This window comes from Geotrypetes seraphini, chromosome 1 (assembly GCF_902459505.1).
Source record: "Geotrypetes seraphini chromosome 1, aGeoSer1.1, whole genome shotgun sequence".
Taxonomy (NCBI): Eukaryota; Metazoa; Chordata; class Amphibia; order Gymnophiona; family Dermophiidae; genus Geotrypetes; species Geotrypetes seraphini.
The window spans coordinates 54,627,469-54,639,772 of record NC_047084.1 but is presented as its reverse complement, the minus strand read 5'-3'; the positions used below and the strand labels follow the sequence as shown (position 1 = coordinate 54,639,772).

The 12,304-nt window shown below is 45.7% G+C and overlaps 1 protein-coding gene across 1 annotated transcript in view; it reads left to right on the top strand.

Annotated features, from left to right (window-relative positions):
* Positions 1–3,124: 3,124 nt before the first annotated feature.
* The window catches only part of ITGA1 (integrin subunit alpha 1), a 284,456-nt gene continuing 275,276 nt past the window's right edge, over positions 3,125–12,304 (top strand). The window contains exon 1 of the mRNA XM_033931541.1: positions 3,125–3,384. Within this exon, the coding sequence (XP_033787432.1) occupies positions 3,342–3,384 (43 nt within the window). The 5' untranslated portion in view covers positions 3,125–3,341. The remainder of the gene's footprint in view (positions 3,385–12,304) is intronic.

Sequence of the window (12,304 nt, the reverse complement as noted above, 5' to 3'; positions counted from 1 at the left end):
AAGGAAGTTTTTTTTCACCCAAAGGGTCGTGGACACTTGGAATGCGCTACCGGAGGAAGTGATCAGGCAGAGTACGGTACAAGGATTCAAACAGGGATTGGACGGATTCCTGAGGGATAAAGGGATTGTGGGATACTGAGAGAGGTGCTGGGATGTAACACAGGTATAGAAAGCTAACCAGGTAATAAAAAATAGTATAGAAACCCAACCAGGTCTTGCATATGCAAGACCGGAGGGTTAGGACTTCGATGGGAAGATAGGACTTCAATGGGAAACCAAAGTGGCAAGGGGCCCCTTCTGGTGATTAAGACAGGTCGTGACCTGTTTGGGCCGCCGCGGGAGCGGACTGCTGGGCAAGATGGACCTATGGTCTGACCCGGCGGAGGCACTGCTTATGTTCTTATGTTCTTACATGCAATCCTGTATAGACAATGAAATTGTAACTCAAGATTGTTTCTGATGAACTGTAAGATGTGAAACTATCATTGATTCATAAACTTAAATACAGTTGGCATTCTGTCCCACGCATAGTGCAGCAAAGCAAGCCGTAGCATTTATTTTACCTATTCATAACGTTTGCTGTGAAGCGAGATAGGAAACATTTGTGGTCAGCATGAAGGGAAAGGGGAAACAGCCTGTCAGCTCTGACTAAAGCAGGATGGGAGGGGAAACACTTCTCAGAGCTTTAACCCACAGTGTATAGAAAGCTGCTGCACAGGGGGATAGGAGGGATGGAAAGCTGTTACACATGGAAAAAGGAGACATGGGTTGGAGGAGAGAAAGGGAGAGATACGACAGAGGTAGAAAGGATGAGAGGGAGAAATCCTGCATATGGTGGAGGGGAGGGTGACACGCATGGAAAAGAGAGAGGGAGAAATGTTGGATATGATAATGGAGGGAGAGCTGCTGCATTGAGGGGAATAGAGAGGTTTGGGCACAAGACAGAGAGAGAGAGATGGTAGACAGTGGGAAAGAAACAGAAATGTTGGATATGGAAGTGGAAGGGAAGGTACAGAGATGGATGATGGATGGTGGGCACAGAGAAAGAAGAAAATGTCAAATGGGCAGGAGACCCTGACAAGTGAGTTAACAAAAAACAAACAGAAACCAGAGCCTGGGACCAACATTATTGTAATAATAAAATGACCAGACAACAAAAGGTAGAAAAAAATAATTTTATTTTCTATTTTGTGATTATAATGTCAGATTTGAAATGTGTATCCTGCTAGAACTGGTGTTAAGACAGTGAGCGTGAGCTAGTCCTACAGAGAGATGAAAAGTATTTTTTGTTTACACCACAGCGCCAGCGTGATGTTGGAGAGAGTAAAGAGGGGTGGGGTAGGTGAAGAGGCTACAAAATAAACCCGCCAAGCTGTTTGAAAATAATGCTCAATTGAGCGGGAAAAGTGATTTGAATCAAAGAATCAATTCAATAGGCCAATTGTGCTGGATCCCAGGGGATGCAACCCATCAGAGGGGAAATGACTGGATCCAGAGGGATGCAGCCCTTCAAGGTAGAAGGAGAGCTAGATCCAGGGAGATGCAACCCTTAAATTCAGTCATTCAGAGTGAAAACAAGGCTGGATCAAGAGGATAAAGGGGAGGAGTGCTGGATCCAAAGGGAAGCAGTCCTTTTGGGCATATGGGGTGCTGGATCCAGGGGGATGCATGCAGCCTTGAAGAGGAGACACACTGATCCAGGGGGATGCAACCCTTCAAGGCAGAAGGAGTTCTGGATTCAGAGGCATGCAGCCCTTCTAGGGAGAAACAATGCTCGATCCAGAGGGATGCAGCCCTTCTGGGAAGGAATACTGGATCCAAATGTAATATATAGAAATAAAACAAATACAAAGGAAAAAAAACCCACCTTTTTAATTTAACTAGCTTGATGTAGTTTATGATTTGCTTTCAAAAGTAACCCCTTCTTCCACAGATTTTTCTGATCTGAGGAAGGGGTTAATCATAAACTACATTAAGTTAGTCCAATAAAAAAAGGTATTTTTTTCCTTTATGTTTTTTTTTCTATTTCTACATATTACCTTGAAGAGTGGACTAACATGGCCACTACAACATTTCACTCAAGATGCATCCAAAGGGAAGCAGCCCTTCTGGGGAGGATTCCAGGGAGAGACAGCCCTTCAGAGGGGAAATAGTGCTGGATCTGGTTGAATATAGTACTTGGGAGGATGATGGCTGGAAAGAAAATATCCAGTCCTACCAGACAGAATGCTTTGTCGAGTGGGGTAAGGTAGTGCTTAAGCAGAGGATGTGTGCTGGAACCTGGTGTATCCAATCCTTTAGTCCGAATTACTTTGTGGCTCTCTCTCCTTCGAATCCTGTCTGTATGCACTGTACTCCCTATGAGGCATCAAGTATTCTTCCTCTGCAACAACCACACTATCTCATCCTGCATCTTTCCTCTTTCAAGCAGGCAGATTTTTGTCCATCTTATACTCACTTCTTCCACTCTCCTCTCCTTGACACCGGCCATTACAGGTCCCCTCTCTCCCATTAACACTTGCCTGACCTTAAAAACGAGAAAGGAGGCATCATCCTGTACCCTCTAACACTCTGCAAGTGGCCTCCTTAGTTCTCCTAGGACAAGCAGGATGTCAGCCACATATGGGTGTTGTCCCAACAGCTCCCAATTTGCATGTGGCTGACTATCATGCTGTCCATGGAGAACCTATGTTACAGGTAAGTAATTACACTTTTCTCCTTAACCTGACTGAGTGGGCAGAACACTTTAGAAAAAAAAAAAAAAAAAGGCATCAGTTTTTAAGGAAGAACTCAAGTCTGAAGATCCCCAGAACTCCTTTGGTCCATTAAAATCATGCTCTATTCTTTGCTTTTCTTCATTTATTTTGTTTTTTTATTAACGTTCAGCTCTACACATTTCAGCTCAAGGAGACGGAAATGAATAAGACTCCTTCAACAATCTCACCCATTCAGCCTGCTTGTCAAAATTCCCCAGCTCTGCTCATATTTTCCCTCTCGGCTTGGCACGTTACATGAATCCCTCCTTAATTAAATCTCGGATGCCTCTCTAAGGCTTCTGCTGGCTCGGCGAAGCCTCAGTGTAAACATGAAGCGCCGCGAAAGCTGCCTTTATTTGTACATGTCCCTCGGCTCGTGCCACGTGGGGCTGCGCAGCCCAGAGAGCGCGCGCGCTCTCCAGGCTCTCGAGGTCCCGAATTTGAAAAGGGAGTCGCGACAGGCAGCGCACAGGAAATGGCCGTTGGCTGCAGCAGCTGAACAGTGAGTGGGCGGCGGAGGGTCTTTGAACTGCCTCGCTCCTACTTCCTACTGCACAGCGCCTTCGGCTCCCAGTCACTACCAGCATGATGAGCGCCTGTCCCATCCCTTCCTTCTGTCTCCTTGCCGGTGAGAAAAACCTCCGAACTTTGTTCCCTTTTTTTTTTGTCTGTTCTTATTTGCAATTCGTATTTTTGGGAAATGAATTCGTTTTTACTGGCAATTACTACAATTGCAAGATGTTTCTGAAGTGTAAAACTTACCATTTTGTAGCGGTTCCGAGTTTTTTTTTTTTGGTTAAAGTTTTATATATGTTCACAGATTAGCTAAATAGCAGCCATTGATTACCTTAAGCTCGCATGGGAAAGGGGGTCAGCCCGAATATCAGTAATTAATTCGATTTTTCTGTTTGCATTTGTGTCATTTTATTGAAATAGTTCTGTTTGTGTTTCTTGAGTCGCTCTGTCTTTAACTCAGCCCTTACCTGACAAATTTTGGGTGTAGACAGGGTAAACGTGTGTTCTTCTTTTTCCAGTAAGTGTCGCTAGCAGCCCGCAAAGCCTGGCACTTTTTGCTGAAGGCTTTGAACACTGATCTAGGGAGTTGCGGCTCTTACTGTGTATAAAAAATATGAAGGTTTAAAGAAACCAATGCTTAAAATGATCTCCACTAATCTATGTTGCATGTTGTACTAAGATTGTACACTCCCCTCCCCCGTTTCTTGTGTCGTTTATATATAAAATCAAGGCTGTCTTGGGCAGGAATGACATGGGTGGCTGCACAGTGCCTCGTACACCCAGGGGCCCTGTCAGTATTGGAACCAGACCCAGGTATGGAGCCCCGCTCATCCACCTGCTGCACAAAGTTCACTTGGCTCTAACCTTGCTTTCACACACATTCTGGTGCAGAAATGCCAAGGGTGACAATCCGCTCAGTGGGAGATTTAGGGTCTACTCCACAATCATACAACCCCAAGGGAACTAATTATTCAACACTCCAAACACCCCTGGTATATATTCACTTGTTCCCTACTCAAAAAGATTTAATTTTATGTTAAGACTTCTATTCGGCTCAAAGGATATCATAGGAAAGGGTCTCAAACTCATAGGCCCCTCCAAGCTAGTGGAAGTTTGGATTGGTAGAGTTTAGCAGTCAGACCAGTGGCCCATCGTGCCCAGCAGTCCGCTCATGCGGAAGCCCTTAGATCAAAGACGAGTGCCCTATTTCAATCTAACCTTATTTGCGTATGTTCTGTCCCAGTAGGAACTTACCCAACCTTGTCTTAAATCCCTGAAGGGTGCTTTCGCCTATAACAGCCTCCAGAAGAGCGTTCTAGATTTCTACCACTCTCTGGGTGAAGAAGAATTTCCTTATGTTTGTACGGAATCTTTTCCCTTCTAACTTTAGCGAGTGCCCTCTCGTTCTCTTCACCTTGGAGAGGGTGAACAATCTCTCTTTCAAGTCGATTCCTTTCAATATCTTTAACGTTTCGATCATGTCCCCTCTCAGTCTGCTCTTTTCAAGGAAAAAGAGGCCCAGTTTCTCTAGCCTCTCGTTGTATGGCAACTCCCCAAGTCCCTTAACCATTTTTGTCGCTCTTCTCTGGACCCTTTCAAGTAGTAATATGTCCTTTTTCATGTACAGCGACCAGTGTTGGACGCAATATTCCAGGTGGGGGCATACCAAGGCCTAGTACAGTGGCATGATAACCACCTCTGATCTGCTTGTGATCCCCTTCTTTATCATTCCTTTTCGCAGCTGCCACGCATTGCGCGGACGGCTTCATCGACTTGTCGACCAGTACTCCCAGGTCTCTTTCCTGGATGCCATCCAGTCCCGGGGATTTATCATTTCTAAGCCTATCAATCTGTCTGCATACCTCTTCTAGACTGACCATCGTCCCTGTCAGTTTCCTGTCTTCATTTCCTGTGTATAGCCTGTCTACTTCCAGTATATTGGATACATCCTCTTCAGTAAATACAGATGCAAAAAATGTGTTCAATTTGTCGGCGATGGCTTTGTCCTCCTTTAGTACTCCCTTTATTCCCTAGTCATCTAACAGCCCCATCGCTTCCTTCACGGATCATTTCCCCTTAACATATCGAAAGAACGGCTTAAAGTTTTTGGCATCCTTGGTTATTTTTTCTTCGTAGTGTCTTTTGGCCCCTCTTACCGCCTTATTGCACTCTCAGGTGGGTTTTTTTTCTCCTGTTCAAAGATTTTATTTATTTTAATATATACAGCAAGAACAGGAAATGTTAACAAGGCAAGATACAAATAAGCTGCACAAAATAAGGAATCTCATAATGTTGATGAACAATACGATACAGCAGATTGAACCATGCCTATCTAACAGGAGAGTATCAGCACAATCTGCAGCCAACATTTTGCACAGTATTTAAAGCACCAAGAGACACATAATTTAAAAAAATATGAAATAAATTATAATTAATTTAAAATATTGTTATTTAAAAATTATAAAATTAATTGAAAAAATGTGCAGAAAATCATAGGCTAGCCTATGAGCATGGAGTTATGTGCCAATATTAGCCTCATTGCTCTAATACAGTATAGCGAAACGCTGGCAGGCCATTGTCGGCTATTGGGCTTAGCAGACTTGCAATTTTGAACAGCAGTGTGGAGAAAAGAAGATTTTTTGAATTGCAGAGGAGAGAGATAAGCTTAAGGCTTTTGTGTACATTTTATGCTAACCACTCATCCGACCGCAGTTCTAGCACACTAACGGGAAGTGATTTTATGGTCACTCCCGATAACAGCTGTTAGGCCCCTCCAAACTAGTGGAAGTTTGGATTGATAGGGTTTAGCTCTCAGGTGTTTTAATATAAAAACATAATTTAAAAAATATGAAATAAATTATAATTAATTTTAAAATATTGTTATTTAAAAATTATAAAATTAATTGAAAAAATGAGCAGAAAATCATTAGGAGGAGGAGGTTTTTGAGCTAATGAGGTAGCTCATGAATATAGCCTGCTTGAAAGCTAATGAGCAATGGCAGGCAGGAGTCTGTTCTGTAGGGCTACTTTTTTTTTCTAGCTGCATTTTAAACTAATGTCCCTCATTGGGGACAGAAAAGAACCCCACTCTTTCCTGCTGGTGTGATTGCTGGTTTAAAATGTCTGCTGAGACTTGAGACTGCTATGGGGGGATGTCCCAGCAGCCATATTGAGATTAAGCTGAGACTTCCCTTCACTGTGTCAGCAGTGGCATCTCGCAGGAAAGAGTGGGGTTCTTCCCTGCCCCAAAGAGGGGCAAACTGTGAACTTCAGCTGCAGAATCGGTTTCAGCCAGAACCAAAACCATCAATATTATTTGGCCTCTAGCCTAAAGGTTAGAGAGAGGGGACTGAGAACCAGAGAAGTCTGTTTCAAAGTTTGCTGTTGATCCTTGTGATCTTGGACAAGTCATTTAAGCTGTAATTCTATAAATAGGCGCCTAGACGTATGCACCATTACTCAGCAGTGATGCGCGCATATGCAGTTAGGCATTATCAAATTCTGTAATACTGTTATTTTGTAATGGCTAAATGCTGTAGTGGAAGGGAATGTAAAAATGGGTAGACCATGAGTATGTCACCAAATAATTGATTGGTACACTTTGGTGCACCTAGTTACATCAACCATTGAGTTGGCATAAGTGATCACACCTAACTTTTGGCGTACCAAAGCAGGTTTGTGCTGGTATAGATAGAATATGTGCTAAATGTGCACCATTGTGGTGCCTCCTCCTTTATGGTAGTAAATTGTAGTACTGCTCCTACAGACTTAGGAGTCAGTGCAGAAAGCCGCATACAGATGGCTGAGCATGTGATTTCTGAGGCAGAATTAAATCTTCCTGATGCAGTAAGTTAATGAGATTCTAATTTTCAAGCATGCAGAATAAGCATGCTAACCAGGGGAAAGATTCTGCAATGTGCATGTCCAAACAAAATGGAATTGCCAGTGCAAATCTGTCTATTGTTCAGCACATAAATATTAGCCTTACAAAAATTTCTAACACACAAAATTATTGTGAGGCTGATATTTATGCACAGAACAGGTGGTATAAATGTGACAATTGTTCTGACATGCAAACATGAGTTGTTACTCCTGGTCTGTCTTTTACACTTGCTTCCACTTGCTCTATTTACTGAAAAATAGACTAAGCTGTTATTTAAAGCCCCAAAAACTAGCCCTAAATCCTCTCAACCAACCCTTTTATGCTGTCTTGGACCTGGTGAAAAAATTCTCACATTCTGCATGTGTTAAAAGCCACTGTTGCCTTCTGTGCATTTTTGAGGAATTCTTAGGCCACGATTCACTAATGTCAGCGATCATTGCTAAACAATGACCCGATCCACAAAACGGCCCACCGCGTGTTTTTCCCCTCAATCACCCATTTTACGATCTGGCCATGCAAATTAGTAAAACCCATACACTAACATTTGCTTGGCTATTTTGCATCGAGTTTTACGATCCTAAATCCAGACTGCTGTAGACCTGTTGGTAACTGTGTTACCGACAGGTCTTACAGTTTTTATTTTTTGTCCATGGCACAGGTATTTTGCATGTATTACACATGCAAAATATCTGCTCCATAAAAATTTTTTAAAAAACCCAGGCAGACCTGTCAAAAAAACAGCACCCCCCTCCTGGCATGCGGCGACCCACAAATGGCAGGATGGATGATCCCCGATGCTCCCACCACCATGCTGAAAATTATGGCAGAAGTGATGCCCACTCTCTACTGCCATCAGCACTCCCCCCCATCGTGCTGAAAAATATGACAGTGGGGATGCCCATTGCCATCATCCCCGGCCCACTGGCCGGCCGAATACCCCCCTATGCCAAAATGGCAGGAGGGATGCCCACTCTCTCCTACTGCAATGCCCACTCCCCTCCCCTTATACCTTTGTTGTTGGGAGCAGGAGGAACAGCAAACACCTCCTGCTCCTTCGCCCAGCCTGCTACACCACTAGGCCTTAGGCCCTGCCCTGGTGCATTATGTGATATGAAATAACGTTATACATGAATACATATCTATAATAATAAAACGCTAAGCGCGCATGCGCACTCTTAACGCCGTGTTGCCTGATCTGTAGTTCCGTGACCGGCAGAGTGCGCATGCACGCTTATCACGCATCTCTCTGTCTCGCAGCGGGATTGCCGGCTCCGGCCAGACAAAGTTCATTTTTTTGTTCAAAGCCCCCGCCGCGGCTCTTCTATCGAACCTCACCAGAGTCGGAGAAGACTTCTGACTCTGGCGGGGATTGAGAGAGGAGACGCAGCGTCGGCTTTGAACTAATAAATGAACTTTGCCTGGCCGGAGCCGGCAAGCCCGCTGCGAGACAGAGAGATGGCATCTGAATATTAACAGCGACTTGGCAACGGGGGAGGGGGAAGAAACCTAAAGTAAGCCATGCTAGAGGTGGCTGCATATTTTTTGTTTTTTTTGGCAGAACGGATGATTTTCAACAGATAAAGCCGCGGTGGAGGCTCCTATCTCTAGCCGCACCTGCGTCGGAGAAGGCTTCTGATGCAGGCGGGGATCTAGAGAGGAGCCGCGAAGGCGGCTTTTAAAACAAAAAAAAACTTCTCAAAGTAACTAAGGCAGCCTTTAGCCTAAGGGTAGTCTAAAAACAAAGTTGCCAAAATTCAGTCCCGACAAACCTGCTGATTCCAGCAGCATGTGCAGCACTCTACACACGCTGATTCGGGGCCTTCTATTGCCCTGATTTCTCTGCCGCGTCTCTGATGATGTCATCAGGGACGTGCCAGAGTAAATCAGGGCAGTAGAAGGCCCCGAAGCAGTGTGTGAAGAGTGCTGCACAAGCTGCTGGAATCGGCAGGTTTGTCAGGACCGCGGGAAGGGAAGAGGGGGGCAGTAAGGGAGCCGGCCAGACAGCGGGAAAGAAAGGGGAGGTAGGGGAAACGCTGCTGCTGCACAGGGAAGTGGTGTGGGGGGAGGGAAATAGAGGGGGAGGGAATGCTGCTGCTGTGGCTGCTGCACAGGGAAATGGAGGGGGAGGGAATACTGCTGTGGCTGCTGCACAGGGAAGTGGGGGGAGAAAAATGCTGCTGCATAGGAGGCAGGGAGAGAGACGGATAGATAGAAAGAAAGACAGACAGCGGGAGGAAGGGAGACAGAAAGAAAAGAAGAAAGACACAGGGGCAGGGAGAGACACAGAAAGACAGACAGACAAAGAGGGCCAGGGAGAGAGACAGACAGAAAGAAAGACAGCGGGAGGGAAAGAGAAAGACAGAAATACAGACAGACATATATTCTAGCACCCGTTAATGTAATGGGCTAAAATACTAGTCTGTATATAATACCCCTTTATGAAATAGGATGAGTGAACAAAATGCATATTTTCTAAAGGGAGAAAAATGTTATCTTCATTGGAATATGTAATGACCATAATGTAAAACTAAAAAGAAGATTCACATGCATACCAATTAAAATAGAGGAAGTAGGCAGGCAGATCTCATTCTTGCATATTACATAATTAGGGATATCCTGTAAACCTGACCCAGTGTGAGCCTTCAAGAACTGTGAGTGAAGACCAAGGCTTTAAAGGCATGCACTATACTTGGTGGGGGAAATTTTATAATAGCCTTTACACACAGTAAAGATCTTTTAGAATATTTCTTGACCTTATATGCACATTAAAACAAACAAACAAAAAATACCCAGGAGGAGTGAGTATCCTGAAACTGTGCAAGAGGGAATGGGTGCCCCTTTGGAGAACTGGTATGGAAGGTTGTGTTACTGGAATTGCTTCAAGAGCTTGGGAACTGCCACCTCAGGTGATGTAGATCATTGTTTTTCAACCTTTTTACACCCGTGGACCGGCAGAAATAAAAGAATAATTTGGTGGACCGGCAAACTACTAGGACTAAAATTTCTGCCCCATCTTTGCGAGCTCGGTCACCTCAGTAACTATAGAAAAATAGACAAATATAGTGCAAAATATAGACAGCAGATATAAATTCTCTAAACTGACACGTTTTGATCACTAAATTGAAAATAAAATCATTTTCCTACCTTTGCTGTCTAGTGATTTCATGAGTCTCTGGTTGCGTTTCCTTCTGTCTGTGTATCCTTTCTTTCATTTCTTTCTTTCTGCACTCAGGCCCGAGAATTGTCCCTTTCTATTCCCTCCCTCTTTCCTTCCTATGTCCTTAGTGCCCCTGGTGTCTCCTTCCCATGTCTTTAGTGCCCCCAATGCCTCCTTCCCATGTCCTTAGTGCCCCCAGTACCTCCTTCATATCTCTTTAGTGCCCTCAGTGCATCCTTCCCATGTCCTTAATGCCCCTTCCTCTCTTTAGTGCCCCCAGTGCCTCCTTCATATCTCTTTAGTGCCCCCAGTGCCTCCTTCCCATGTCCTTAATGCCCCTTCCTCTCTTTAGTGCCCCAGTGCCTCCTTCATATCTTTTTAGTGCCACCAGTGCCTCCTTCCCATGTCCTTAATGCCCCTTCCTGTCTTTAGTGCCCCGAGTGCCTCCTTCATATCTCTTTAGTGCCCCCAGTGCCTCCTTCCCATGTCTTTAGTTCCCCCAGTGCCTCCTTCTCATGTCCTTAATGCCCTTTCCTGTCTTTAGTGCCCCCAGTGCCTCCTTCATATCTCTTTAGTGCCCCTTCCTGTCTTTAGTGCCCCCAATGCCTCCTTCCCATGTCCTTAGTGCCCCTTTCTGTCTTTAGTGCCCCCAATGCCTCCTTCCCATGTCCTTAGTGCCCCTTCCTATCTTTAATGCCCCTTCCTTTCTTTAGTGCCCCCAATGCCTCCTTCCCATGTCCTTAGTGCCCCCAGTGCCTCCTTCCCATGTCCTTAATGCCCCTTCCTGTGTTTAGTGCCCCCAGTGCCTCCTTCATATCTCTTTAGTGCCCCCAGTGCCTCCTTCCCATGTCTTTAGTTCCCCCAGTGCCTCCTTCTCATGTCCTTAATGCCCTTTCCTGTCTTTAGTGCCCCCAGTGCCTCCTTCATATCTCTTTAGTGCCCCCAGTGCCTCCTTCCTTCATATCACTTTAGTGCCCCAGTGCCTCCTTCCCATGTCTTTAGTGCCCCCGTGCCTCCTTCCCATGTCTTTAGTGCCCCCAGTGCCTCCTCCCTTGTCCTTAATGCCCCTTCCTGTCTTTAGTGCCCCCAGTGCCTCCTCCCATGTCCTTAATGCCACTTCCTTAGTGCCCCCAGTGCCTCCTCCCATGTCCTTAATGCCCCTTCCTGTCTTTAGTGCCCCCAGTGCCTCCTTCATATCTCTTTAGTGCCCCAGTGCATCCTTCCCATGTCTTTAGTGCCCCCAGTGCCTCCTTCCCATGTCTTTAGTGCCCCTTCCTGTCTTTAGTGCCCCCAATGCCTCCTTCCCATTTCCTTAGTGCCCCTTCCTGTCTTTAGTGCCCCAATGCCTCCTTCCCATGTCCTTAGTGCCCCTTCATATCTTTAATGCCCCTTCCTTTCTTTAGTGCCCCCAATGCCTCCTTCCCATGTCCTTAGTGCCCCCAGTGCCTCCTTCCCATGTCTTTAATGCCCCTTCCTGTCTTTAGTGCCCCAGTGCCTCCTTCCCATGTCTTTAATGCCCCTTCCTGTCTTTAGTGACCCCAGTGCCTCCTTCCCATGTCCTTAATGCCCCTTCCTGTCTTTAGTGCCCCCAGTGCCTCCTTCATATCTCTTTAGTGCCCCCAGTGCATCCTTCCCATGTCTTTAGTGCCCCCAGTGCATACTTCCCATGTCCTTAATGCCCCTTCCTGTCTTTAGTGCCCCCAGTGCCTCCTTCATATCTCTTTAAAGCCCCAGTGCCTCCTTCATATCTCTTTAGTGCCCCCAGTGCCTCCTTCCCATGTCCCTCTCACTGCCTTCCACACTTTGTCTCACTCCCACCCCCCAAGCCAGCCTGCCTGCCTGTCTACCTCCTTCCCTCCCTGCCCCTCAAAAAAAAAAATCCTTCCTCGTTCCTTTCCCCTGCTCTTACCGCCCTGCTGCTGCTAAAGCTGACAGGAAGTCTTCTTTAGCAGTACCCCGTCTCCCTTCCTTCCTCCCCTCCCCCCCTGTCCA